The sequence below is a fragment of the Rhinoraja longicauda genome, chromosome 10 (assembly GCF_053455715.1).
Source record: "Rhinoraja longicauda isolate Sanriku21f chromosome 10, sRhiLon1.1, whole genome shotgun sequence".
NCBI classification, from domain to species: domain Eukaryota; kingdom Metazoa; phylum Chordata; class Chondrichthyes; order Rajiformes; family Arhynchobatidae; genus Rhinoraja; species Rhinoraja longicauda.
The window spans coordinates 29661059-29673094 of NC_135962.1; the positions used below are offsets into that span (position 1 = coordinate 29661059).

The 12036-nt window shown below is 41.6% G+C and overlaps 1 protein-coding gene across 1 annotated transcript in view; it reads right to left on the minus strand.

The window, feature by feature from the left end:
* baz1a (bromodomain adjacent to zinc finger domain, 1A) overlaps positions 1-12036 on the minus strand; it is a 75355-nt gene that overhangs the window by 35644 nt on the left and 27675 nt on the right. The window contains exons 16-19 of the mRNA XM_078406542.1: positions 8429-8533; positions 6196-6338; positions 5043-5762; positions 1303-1469 (exon numbers count right to left, since the gene is read on the minus strand). Of these exons, the coding sequence (XP_078262668.1) occupies positions 1303-1469; positions 5043-5762; positions 6196-6338; positions 8429-8533 (1135 nt within the window). The remainder of the gene's footprint in view (positions 1-1302; positions 1470-5042; positions 5763-6195; positions 6339-8428; positions 8534-12036) is intronic.

The window sequence follows — 12036 nt, forward strand, 5'->3', positions numbered from 1 at the left end:
CACAATGTTACCTGGATTAGAGGATTTCAGCCACTGGGAGCGCTTTGTTTGTGGATCGTTGACATGGATTGTTTTGTCTGGAACATTGGAGATTGAGGGAAGATTTGCAAGAAACATAAAATTATGAGAGGCATACATAAGGTAGACAGAACCATTTTCCTCAGGTGGAAATGTCCAACATGAAAGAGCATAGTAATTAGCCGAGAGGGGTAAAGTTTAATGGAGTTGTGGGGCAAGTAGTTTTCCCAGCCACAGTAACGGGGGCCTGGAAAATATATATCTGAAAAACACTTTTGGTATTCTCTTTTATATTATTAGCTAGCTTACCTTCATATTTCATCTTTTCTCCCCTACTGCTTTTTTGGTTGCCTTCTGTTGGTTTTTAAAACCGTCCCACAAATCTTTGCCATATTATATGCTTTCTCTTTTACTTTTATGGTCTCTTTGACTTCCTTTGTCAGCCCTGTTGCCTAATTCTCCCCACAGTATGTTTATTACTCTTGGGGATGAAAAGATCCTGCTCCGTCCAAATTACTCCCAGAAACTCCTGCCATTGCTGCTCCACCATCATTCCAGCTCGGGTCCCCTTCCAATCAACTATGGCCAGCTCCTCCCTCATGCCTCTGTCGTTACCTTTACTCAACAGTAATAGCGATACATCAGATCTCAGCTTTTGCCTCTCATACTGCTGGTTGAATTCGATCACATTATGATTACTGCCTCCTACAGGTTCTTTTACCTCATGCTCCCTAATCAAACCTTTTAAACATCACCTTTAAAAGGCCGGGTTAATTTTTAATTCTATTCTCCCCTTATCCAAGATGCAAAACAGCGGAAATAGTTTCAACCCTATCATTTCCCTTATCATCTTGATAACTGTAATTAAATGATGCCTTATTTTATATTCCAGAAATGTAACCCCACCTTGAGATTTGTTCTTGTACTTGAACCTTTGGAAATCAGATCTCTTTCCATTAAACCTACAGCACAGTTTTATCAAAGGTTGTTATATCCTTAAGGTGTGGTTCCCACTACTGCTCATAGCATGCTCAAAAGAGGACTCAAATCACCATACCCAATATGTGTTTTTTCAAAAATTTCATTGCACGTTACAACTAGTCGATGTCCATTACAATATTTCAGGAATAAAAAATCGATCAAATAGAAAGCAATGCAAAAATAAGTTTACAACACTCAACAGAAACAAATTGAAGACATACAATGCCAATGTGCACAAGGATCATTAAATTATGAAATTCCACCAAGCTTTTGCAATTTATTTTTGCATTTGATAATACATACTTTTATTCCTCCTAGAGTTCCTTGCCAGGTTCTTTCTTCAATATCCAGAAGCAAATCCTTCAATCGCAATTCAAGCTGCTTATCGGCAGATAATTGGCAAGACTCATGTGCACCAGAAGCATCTTTTAAAGTATTTTGAACAAGCTTGCTTTCCATTGGAACTTTATCTAAAAATCAACATGGGATTTACTTCATTTGTATTCTCTAGCCATTTATTAAGCCATTTTCTCCTTCATTTTCTGAAATTTGTTCTAACATTTCTTTTAGAACAGCTTAAATTTAAAGCTGCCAATTCTGCTTCATTTCAGATTTTAAGATTACCCAAATCTTAAATACAACACACATGCAAACAGAATAATAAAGTATAAAGCATGAGCTTAGTGGAGTAAGTGTTCATTTTAAATACTTGAATATGTTGCTTGGCAGCTGACAAGTGCTTCAGGAATGAAATGCCTACTATTTGCAATTGCAGACCATCCTTGGGATGTTCATGAGGAGAATCCACTTCAGTAACAGATATTGACCACAGGGTAAAGGTTTAAATTAGGAAGTCTTTTCATGGAACATTTCAAGCTAACAAAAAATGTGACTATGAAACAAAAAGGACATATTTACATACATTTAAAAAATATTTAACTGTGGATATTAATATGGGAGCAGCTGAAATAGTGCCATGCTGCACAATTTTATACCCACAGTACAATAGTGAAGAGATTAGAGATCTTTCTCACTTCGCCAGACATGGGTTATATACTGATCTTTGTACTTGTGCGGAGACTGCATGTTCTCAGTGAACACTTGGTTCCTCTCACCTTATCCCCCTGCATCCTTCCCCTGGTGTTCTTGTTTTTCTCCCACACATTCCCTCCTCCATGTTCCCCCACCTGGTTCCATCACCCCCTCCCTACTGAGTACCATCTATCACCTACCAGCCCCTATTCCCACTCCTATACCGCTACAGACCGACAATGTTTCCTCTCAGTCCTGATGCAGAGTCTTAACCCGAAACATAAAGTTACACCTTTGCCTCCATGAACACTACTTGACCCACTGGGTCCTTCCAGCGTTCTGCTTTATATTTTGGTAAATGTGAGAATAAGGGAAGAGACTTTATAGTGCTAATGAAAGTCATCAAAATGGGCCTATGTTCCTTAAAGAATTCAAACTGGCCAACTGCACTGATGTGCCCCGTTAAGCAAAACACTACGTGCTGGCTGTGATTATCTGATTTATTCTTATGGTGGGAGAAAGTGCTTGGTGACCTTGCAGAAAGATTTTTTTAATACAGCCAGCTCAAGTGAGAAACTTTGCCGCATTGACTTGCACACTGGGTAACCTTAATAATCCGATTGTTGATTTGGATTTAGAAAGAGGGGAGCAGAAACTCACTTCTTATTCTAAATCCTTCCAAAAGTCACAGCTAATATCAATTCCAGCCAGCTGGATACTGTCCAACCTTTCTTTCAATGAAATAACTAACAAGAGACAAATTTAAAAGGATAGCTCAACTTCCCTTTTAAGTTGAACTATCAATTCTGATTGACTGTCACTGTAAAGTTAAAATTTTCATTTGGTTGTTGAATGGATATTACAGCCACTAATAGCTAACATTTTAATCATGTGTATATGTATTATTGATCTTATAGAGGTGCATAAAATTATGAGAGGAATCAATCGGCTAGATGCACAGAGTCTCTTGCCCAGAGTAGGGAAAAGGACATAGGTTTAAGGTGAAAGGGGAAAAGATTTAATAGGAAACTGAGGGGTAGGTTTTTCACACAAAGGGTGGCGGGTGTATGGAATGAGCTGCCAGAGGAGGTACTTGAAGCAGGGACTATTGCAACATAGACAAGTTCATGGCTAGGATAGGTTTGGAGCTATATGGGCCAAACGCAAGCAGGTGGGACTAGTGTAGCTGGGACATGTTGGCCGATGTGGGCATGTTGGCCCGAAGGGCTTGTTTCCATGCTACATGATTATGACTCTATGCAAAAAACATGTTGGATAGTTAGGAAAATAACTGCAGATGCTGGTTCAAATCGAAGGTAGACACAAAATGCTGGAATAACTCAGCAGGTCAGGCAGCATCTCAGGAGAGAAGGAATGGGTGACTTTTCAGGTCGAGACCCTTCTTCAGACTGATGTCAGGGGAGGTGGCGGAACAAAGATAGGAGTCTTTCCAGGTGAGGTCGAGGTTCACCTGCACCTCCTCCAACCTCATCTATTGTATCTGCTGTTCTAGATGTCAAGTTGTCTACATTGGCGAGACCAAACGCAGGCTCGGCGATTGTTTCGCTCTACACCTTCGCTCAGTCTGCCTTAACCAACCTGACCTCCCAGTGGCTCAGCACTTCAACTCCCCCTCCCAGTCTGACCTTTCTGTCATGGGCTTCCTCCATTGTCATACTGAGGCCCAGCACAAATTGGAGGAACAGCATCTCATATTTCGCTTGGGTACTTTACACCTCAGCGGTATGAACATTGACTTCTCTAACTTCAGATAGTTCCTCTGTCCCTCTCTTTCTCCTCCCCTTCCCAGTTCTCCCACTGTCTTCCTGTCTCCAACTACATTCTATCTTTGTCCAGCCCCCTCCCCCGACATCAGTCTGAAGGGTCTCGACCCGAAACGTCACCCATTCCTTCTCTCCCGAGATGCTGCCTGACCTGCTGAGTTACTCCAGCATTTTGTGTCTATCTTCATGGATGGTTGGTTAATTGTCAAGTGTAAATTCCCCTAGTGGTCAGCAACCAAATCATGGGATTGGTAATAGGTTTACTGTAAACGAGTGTTTGGTTGGCACTAACTCAGTGGGGCAATAAGTCCTGATTCTGTGCCATTTGACTATGAGTGGATCACAGTTGTTCTCTGTTTCATCAAGTTATTTTGAGAATGTCTGCAGCATAAAACATCTTTAGGCCATTGGCGGGTACTGTAATGTAAGAGTTAAACTGTCAATGTGCAAATTGAGTTATCAGCTAAGTTAGCAGCCCTACATGCCAGAGCCTTTTGAAATCAAGTTTCCAGATGCATTATCTCCGAAAACAAGTTTCCAGACGCATAAACTCCTAGTGCCCATGATCATTGCCTGGGAACGCAGCTGTAGTGAGTAGACCACCCGTGCTCCCTGCCGCTAGCAGCGCAGAAACGTTGCAGACAAGGGGGGAGCTTATGATTGGCTCGGGGAGGGAGCAGTGACGCGGTCTGCTCTGATAAGAAATGCCATAAAGGATGGTGTTGGACGCCCTTTCGGAGACAGAACCTCGGCCTTCGACCGTCGCGAACGGTGCCAGGTGATCAAGAACGATCAAGTGCTTTGATGAGTTTGCGAGTGCTTACGGGTTTACGCGACTGTATATAGAAACACCCTGCGTCATGCTCTGCTGTCTACATGGGATTTGCGAATGCGTTCAATGATATTCGGGGATATTTGAGTGTATGTGCCTTATTTAGTAGTGTAATAATTATGAATGAATCAAAACTGTTATCTGAATCCAGTGATTTATCAAACACAACAGGTAGCTAAAATGCAAGCAAAAATGTTATTAATTACAGTAAAACAATTTTTTATCCAAATGCTTGATGACCAAGTTCAATGTTAAATTTTTCTTCCAAAAAATTATTTTCAATTACCCCACCCACATTTCAAAATTACAGATCCTGCAAGCAAGGCAAATATTAACATTCCTAGGCTTATTTTAGGAAACAAAGTTTAGTTACTGATAAGGATGTAAAGACTTACCTGGAATATGAAATCTTTCCACAGGAAAGTTAGTAAGCAATTCAGTGAGCCGGCTTTTCTCCTGGAGAAGAGTTTCTTTCAAGAAGTTCTCTCTGTTTCCCCGAGAGTTAAGTGCTTCGATCAGTTGATCTAATTGTTCAGGTGATGAATAAAAACACCATCGATTCGGTTTATTTATTGGTCTGTGCAATTCTGCTGCATGGGTATTATCAAGAATTTGATCCTGATCTGAGGTAGATGGCTGTGAAGATCGTGAAGGAGAAACGGAAGAGTTTTTATCCTGAGAAATTGACTTGTCATTATGTGGCTCATGCTGCTTTTGGTCCATCTTTCCTGAAGCTCCATTCCCTGAGGATGCATTATCATGTGCTTTATCATAAATTTTATTTCCCTGAGACTCCAAACTTTCCTCTTGAGTTTTAGCAGGACAAGGCTGTAGCATATCAGCCAACAAGCCTTCATAGTCTTCCTCCACAAATAAGCCAGGCATGGAACTCAAGACCCAGTATCTGCGGTACATGCGGTCACGTCCCAAAGGGAGAATATTGGTGCATGATGCAGCATTTTGAATTTTCCCCCCAAGTTCTTTTTCTTTTTTCAGTTGCTCATATTTCAAAACTTCTTCTTCCTCTGGACTCAAGGTCTCTCTCTTTTCCACAACTGATCCTTCAGTTTCTTCAGTATTCTGGACACTTTTAAAACCAATTTGACTCTTCTTTCCTAGACATACAATTTAAAATCCAATATTTCCATGAGATTTCCAAGTACCAAAGAATATCAATCAGAATATTACAACTCTTAAAGTGTAATTAGGCACACATTGGTGCCAAATGTTCAATTACTGACATCTATTCTTATTATACATACACACACCCCTTTCAAGTGATCACATATCTGATGAGCTCCACCAACAAATACAGGATTTTTTTAATCAATTACAAGAACAAATGAGAAAAGTTTGAGTAATTTAAATAACCTGCAATAACTCCTCTGTGGCTACTGAAACACTGCTATGGAACATATGTTCACTGAGAAAGCTGACAGGGTAACTCAGAAGTGATTAAACTAACCTATCGAGTGCACATTTTTCTTGCGCATATCATGATGGAAGGAGAAACCACATCAATGTGGTAAATACACTTCTAAGACCAACCTTTTTGTCCATTTTTACAGGATCCCAAATCATCCTCATCTTCTGTGGCCATATCACATCCACGATCTCCGTGCGCAGACTCCTGGCTTTCAGTACTGGTGTCAATTTCTTCTCGAGTTGAGTCCTGAACCATACCTTCATCACTTTAAAAAGAACTCACGTTTACATGCAAGCAAAAATATTTCCAGAATTATCTAGTAGCTTCTCACCCAAAATCAGTGAAAAGTCACAATAATAACAAATCTGGAACTGTAGCCAAAAATCAAACGTAGCTTTAAAAATGCCTTGATCAAGATGATTAAACACAAAACAATTGGATGTACGGCAATTTCTGGTAGAACCATGAACAAATGAAAAAAATACTGCCTAAACAAGGGATATTAGTTTATTTACTGTCATATATTCCCTGCAATAATGAGGCGTTGCTTTAGTTCAAGTATGTGTCACTTAGAATATAAATATCTTAAAAGAGCACTTTGTTTTATTACATAATGTGACAGCACCCCCCCTCCCTTGGAGGCCGCTCTGATCCAAATGATTGGCTGACAGGCCAGGAGGCCAACCCCCAGCATCATTGATAACAGCTGGGTCCAATTAGCTGTTATTGATTGGCCACTTGATCTCGTCAGCCTACTCCCTACAAATCCCAGAGCCTCCTCTCAAAGCAAGGGTGAATTGTAGGGAGAAGTCCGAGATCACCACGCCTTCCCTTTCGAAAACCAGGATTGAACTGCTAGGACAATCCCAAGACTGCCAGTGTCACCACGTGCTCCGTGATGGCGAGGGACAGCACCTTCATGCGTTCCTGGACTTTCTTGCTGTTGTAAATAAAATATATCACGAGTTCAGTCTATTGCAAGTGTCGGTGTGGTCACTACTGAACTGGCGTCATACCCGATGCCATAATATTAAATCCACGCTGAATGTGAACAAAGTCAAGCTACACAAAATAATAAAGGATGTTTTAACACTGCACAAATAGGAAACAAGTAGAACCTGAAACTTATTTCGAAGTGGGCATGAACAATAACAAACAATCTCAGATGGAAAACAACTCCGAAATATACTTAAAAATTAAGAGACAGCTACTTATTTCATAAAGTCAGTTGTGTTGTTTGGAGATAAAGAGGATTGATATAAAGAGAGGGGTAGAGGAGAGGGAAAAATTAAAAGATCTGATACATGATGATCTAGGTTTGGGTGTACGTCAGATAACTTCAAAATGTCACAATACCAAAACAATACAGATGGTTGGGGAATAACAAGGCAGGTAAAATCTAAACAAACCTCAAGTTACACATTCATAAGGAATAGGAGTAGAATTAGGCCATTTGGCCCATCAAGTCTACGCCATTCAATCATGGCTGATCTATCTCCCTTCTAACCCCATCCTCCTGCCTCCTGCCTTCTCCCTATAACCTCTGACACCTGTACTAATCAAGAATCTATCTCTGCCTTAAAAATATCCACTGACGGCCTCCACAGCCTTCTGTGGCAAAGAAGTCCACAGATTCACCACCCTCTGACTCAATAAATTTCTCCTCATCTCCTTCCTAAAAGAACATCCTTTAATTCTAAGGCTATAACCTCTAGTCCTGGACTGCCCCAGTAGTGGAAACACCATCTCCACATCCACTCTGTCCAAGCCTTTCACTATTCTGTATGTTTCAATGAGGTCCCCCTCATTCTTCTAAACTCCAGCGAGTACAGGCCCAGTGCTGACAAAAGCTCATCATAGGTTAGTTAACCTGCTAATTCCTGGGATCATTCTTGTAAACCTCCTCTGGACCCTCTCCAGAGCCAGCATATCTTTCCTCAGATACAGTGCCCAAAATTTGCTGGGGAAAATGAAAATGGTCAATTTTCAAATAGTACAATTTTGGGGGGGAAAAAATGCATAAATAGATCAGGTATTGTATGTAGTCAGGGAATGGAGGGATAGGGATTCTGTGTAGGGAGAGGAAATTAGTTTGTTGGCATCATGTTTGCTACAATACAGTGAGCCAAAGGGATTTATTCCTGCGCTGTACTGTTCTATGTTCGTAACCAAAAATCGGGTCTAGATCCTGCTGTTTCTACCGTCAATTTAACATTGTACCCACAGCCGAAAAATAATTAGTCAAGCTTTGTTGCTCTTGAATAATTTTTTATGAATCGGATCTCAATGCTTTGAATTTGCATTTTTTTTATATCCACACAAAATGTCTTCAATAAGCAATCATTAAAAACATACACTGAATTTCTCTTCGAATTTCTCTGTTCCTCTTTTATCCGATCATGCCTATCCTTGAATCGCCGTTCCTGCTCTCTTAGTCGTTCTTCTTTTCTCTTGCGATATCTGAAAAGAAATGGGAACAATGAAATTAAACAATGTACAAGAAAATATAGTATGAAATTTAGAGCATACTCTGACAAAAGGCTTTCTTTTTCAATTTTCCTCTTTAGTGAGCAACAGAGTTCAACCTGATATAACCGTGTACGCATGATGCAAGGGTGGTTACAATAAAGCAGGTGCGTGGCAACACAAAAGCAAGACAGCAACATCCCAGGCCATTGTGAAACCAATTTGCAATCAAAATTGTTTTATTGTCATATGCACCAAAACGGGTTAATGAAATTCTTACTTGCAACATCACAAGTTTGTAAACACATTACTCAATTGATAACATAATAAACCAAAAATGTTCAGCATATAAATCCCCAATTTAGTGCAACCAAGGCAGTTAGTACATTAACACATCGTTTTAACAGATCCCTTTATAACAAATTTTGGTTATAGTAGATGAACCGGCCGACAAATTATATTATTGGAATGATGCTTGTTTCAGTTTCAAACCAAGGTCTACATATACTGCTCTGCACTTATGCAAAGTGCCTACATCAGATAATAGAACAATTTGTTTGTCATAGCTCAGCTGTAACAACACACGCCTCAGAACAGATTTGCATCATTTAAGATGGCATTGTAATCCCAGATAGATTGGTTACTAAAGAGCAGGAAATTTAGTCCAAATTGACCCTTCGACCAAACACAAAAACTGATTAGCTAACATTAATTGAACTTGTTCTGACGGCCATCTGGAAGTTAACTATTGGGTTATAGTACTAATACGAGTGGCATAAATACTTGCCCCATAAAGGGGCTTATAATGCAAGTTCATGCACAATAATGGCGTAGAAGTAACATATATACTTGAAAGAGACATGCACCTGAAATTATAGACCAGTGAGCCTAACATCAAGTTACTGGAGAGTCTTGAGAAGGAAAAGATAGACAGGGGTTGATTAGAGTAGTCAGTGTGGTTTTTTGAAGAACTAACCAAAAAGATTGATGTGGGCAGAGCCATAGAAGTTGTCTAAATGGATTTCAGCAAGGCATTTGATGAATATTCTTCATGGTACGCTGCTTTGGAAGGTTAGATCACATGGGACCCAGGGATAGCTAGCCAATTGGATTAAAAAACGGCTTCATGGAAGGAAGCAGAGGATGATGGTGGAAAGTTGTTTTTTGGATTGGAGACCTATGACCAGTGGTGTGCCTCAGTGTTGGGCCCATTTCTGTTTGTGGTTTACATCAATAATCAAGATGAGAATGTACAAAACATGATAAACACGTTTGCAGATTATATTAAAGTGGGTGGTATTGTAGATAGCTAAATTGGTATCAAAAATTACAGCAGGATCTTGATCAGTTGGGCAAGTGGGTTGAGGAATGGTTAATGCAGATAAGTGCGTGGTGTGGCATTTTGGAAAGTCAAACCAGGCAGGACCTTTATAGTGAACAAGAGGACCCGTGGACCCGTTGTGAGGCTAGCGATCTCAAAATAGCGATCTCATCTTGTTATATATATGTATGTTCCCGAAATACTGCCAAAACGGTACACGAGAGCACAACAATTTGAACGAAACTTGATACAGCACACTGCAGGCAAATGTGTAAGAAAATAACTGCAGATGCTGGTACAAATCGAAGGTATTTATTTACAAAATGCTGGAGTAACTCAGTGGGACAGGCAGCATCTCAGGAGAGAAGGAATGGGTGACGTTTCAGATCGAGACCCTTCTTCAGACTGATGTCAGGGGGGCGGGACAAAGGAAGGATATAGGTGGAGACAGGAAGACAGTGGGAGATCTGGGAAGGGGGAGGGGAAGAGAGGGACAGAGGAACTATCTAAAGTTGGAGAAGTCAATGTTCATACCTCTGGGCTGCAAGCTGCCCAAGCGAAATATGAGGTGCTGTTCCTCCAATTTCCGGTGGGCCTCACTATGGCACTGGAGGAGGTCCATGACAGAAAGGTCAGACTGGGAGTGGGAGGGGGAGTTGAAGTGCTCAGCCACCGGGAGATCAGGTTGGTTAAGGCGGACTGAGCGAAGGTGTTGAGCGAAATGATCGCCGAGCCTGCGTTTGGTTTCGCCGATGTAAAGAAGATCAGAAGATGGAAGCGCTGGCAAGTCCCAAGAAAGCAGATGTGGCTGTGCAGAATGGCAATTGGCGAGTAAAGTGCCCCTAAAATTGTTGCGCTATTTACTGTTTTGGCCGTATTTCAGGAACATACATACACGATGAGACATATATATATATATATATATATAAAATATTGGAGCATTTTGCTCACCCTGCTATGGGAAAGATGTTTGTTCAGTATTGAATTATAGTGTGGAAACAGCCCCTTTGGCCCACCAAGTCAAGGCCTGCCTTCCTGCTCTCTCTCTCCACTTATCACTGCAACAATAAACTCCTCCCTGTCCACTGGCATCGTCCCGCCATCCCTCAAAATCGCTGCTGTCACCCCCATTCTGAAAAAACCTGGTCTCAACCCTGACACCCCAAACAACTTCAGACCAATCTCCAACCTACCCTTTCTGTCCAAAGTTTTGGAACGTGCTGTAGCTTCCCAACTCAAATACCACCTCTCTACCAATAACCTGTATGAAACTTTCCAATCCGGATTCCGCCCCAACCACAGTACTGAAACTGCGCTCCTCAAATCACAAACGACCTTTTCCTCTCCTCCGACGCTGGCAACCTCAACATCCTCATCCTACTTGACCTCAGCGCCGCCTTTGACACCATAAATCACTCCATTCTCCTCACCCGACTTGAAACCTCCTTTAACATCACCGGCACAGCCCTATCCTGGTTCAAATCTTACCTCTCTGACAGGCACCAGTTCATCTCCATTAACAACTGTAAATCCCCCACCACTCCCCTCCCCCAAGGTGTCTCCCAAGGCTCTGTCCTTGGCCCCCTCCTCTTCATCCTCTACCTGTTCCCCCTTGGTCAATTAATCCGCCGTGATGGTCTCAACTTCCACTGCTTCGCCGATGATATCCAGCTCCTCATCTCCACCAAGTCAATCTCCACCACCACACACTCTACACTGACAAACTGCATCACTGAAATAAAATCTTGGCTTCAATCAAATTTCCTCAAACTCAACTGCAACAAATCTGAAATCATCATCATTGGTCCAAAAACGCTCACCAAATCCACCCAAAACTTCATCCTCAATATTGATGGTCTCCCAGTATCCACCTCCCCTCACATCCGGAATCTTGGAATCATCTTTGATCAAACCCTCTCCTTCGACAAACACATCAAACACATCACAAAGACAGCCTTCTTCCACCTCAAAAACATTGCCCGTCTTCGTCCATCCCTCTCCTCCACAGCTGCAGAAACCCTCATCCACGCCTTCATCACCTCCCGTCTGGACTACTGCAACAGCCTCCTCTATGGCTCACCCTCAAACATCATCAGTAAACTTCAATACATTCAAAACTCCGCTGCCCGTCTACTCACCCACTCCCCGATCCGTGACCATATCACCCCCGTCCTTT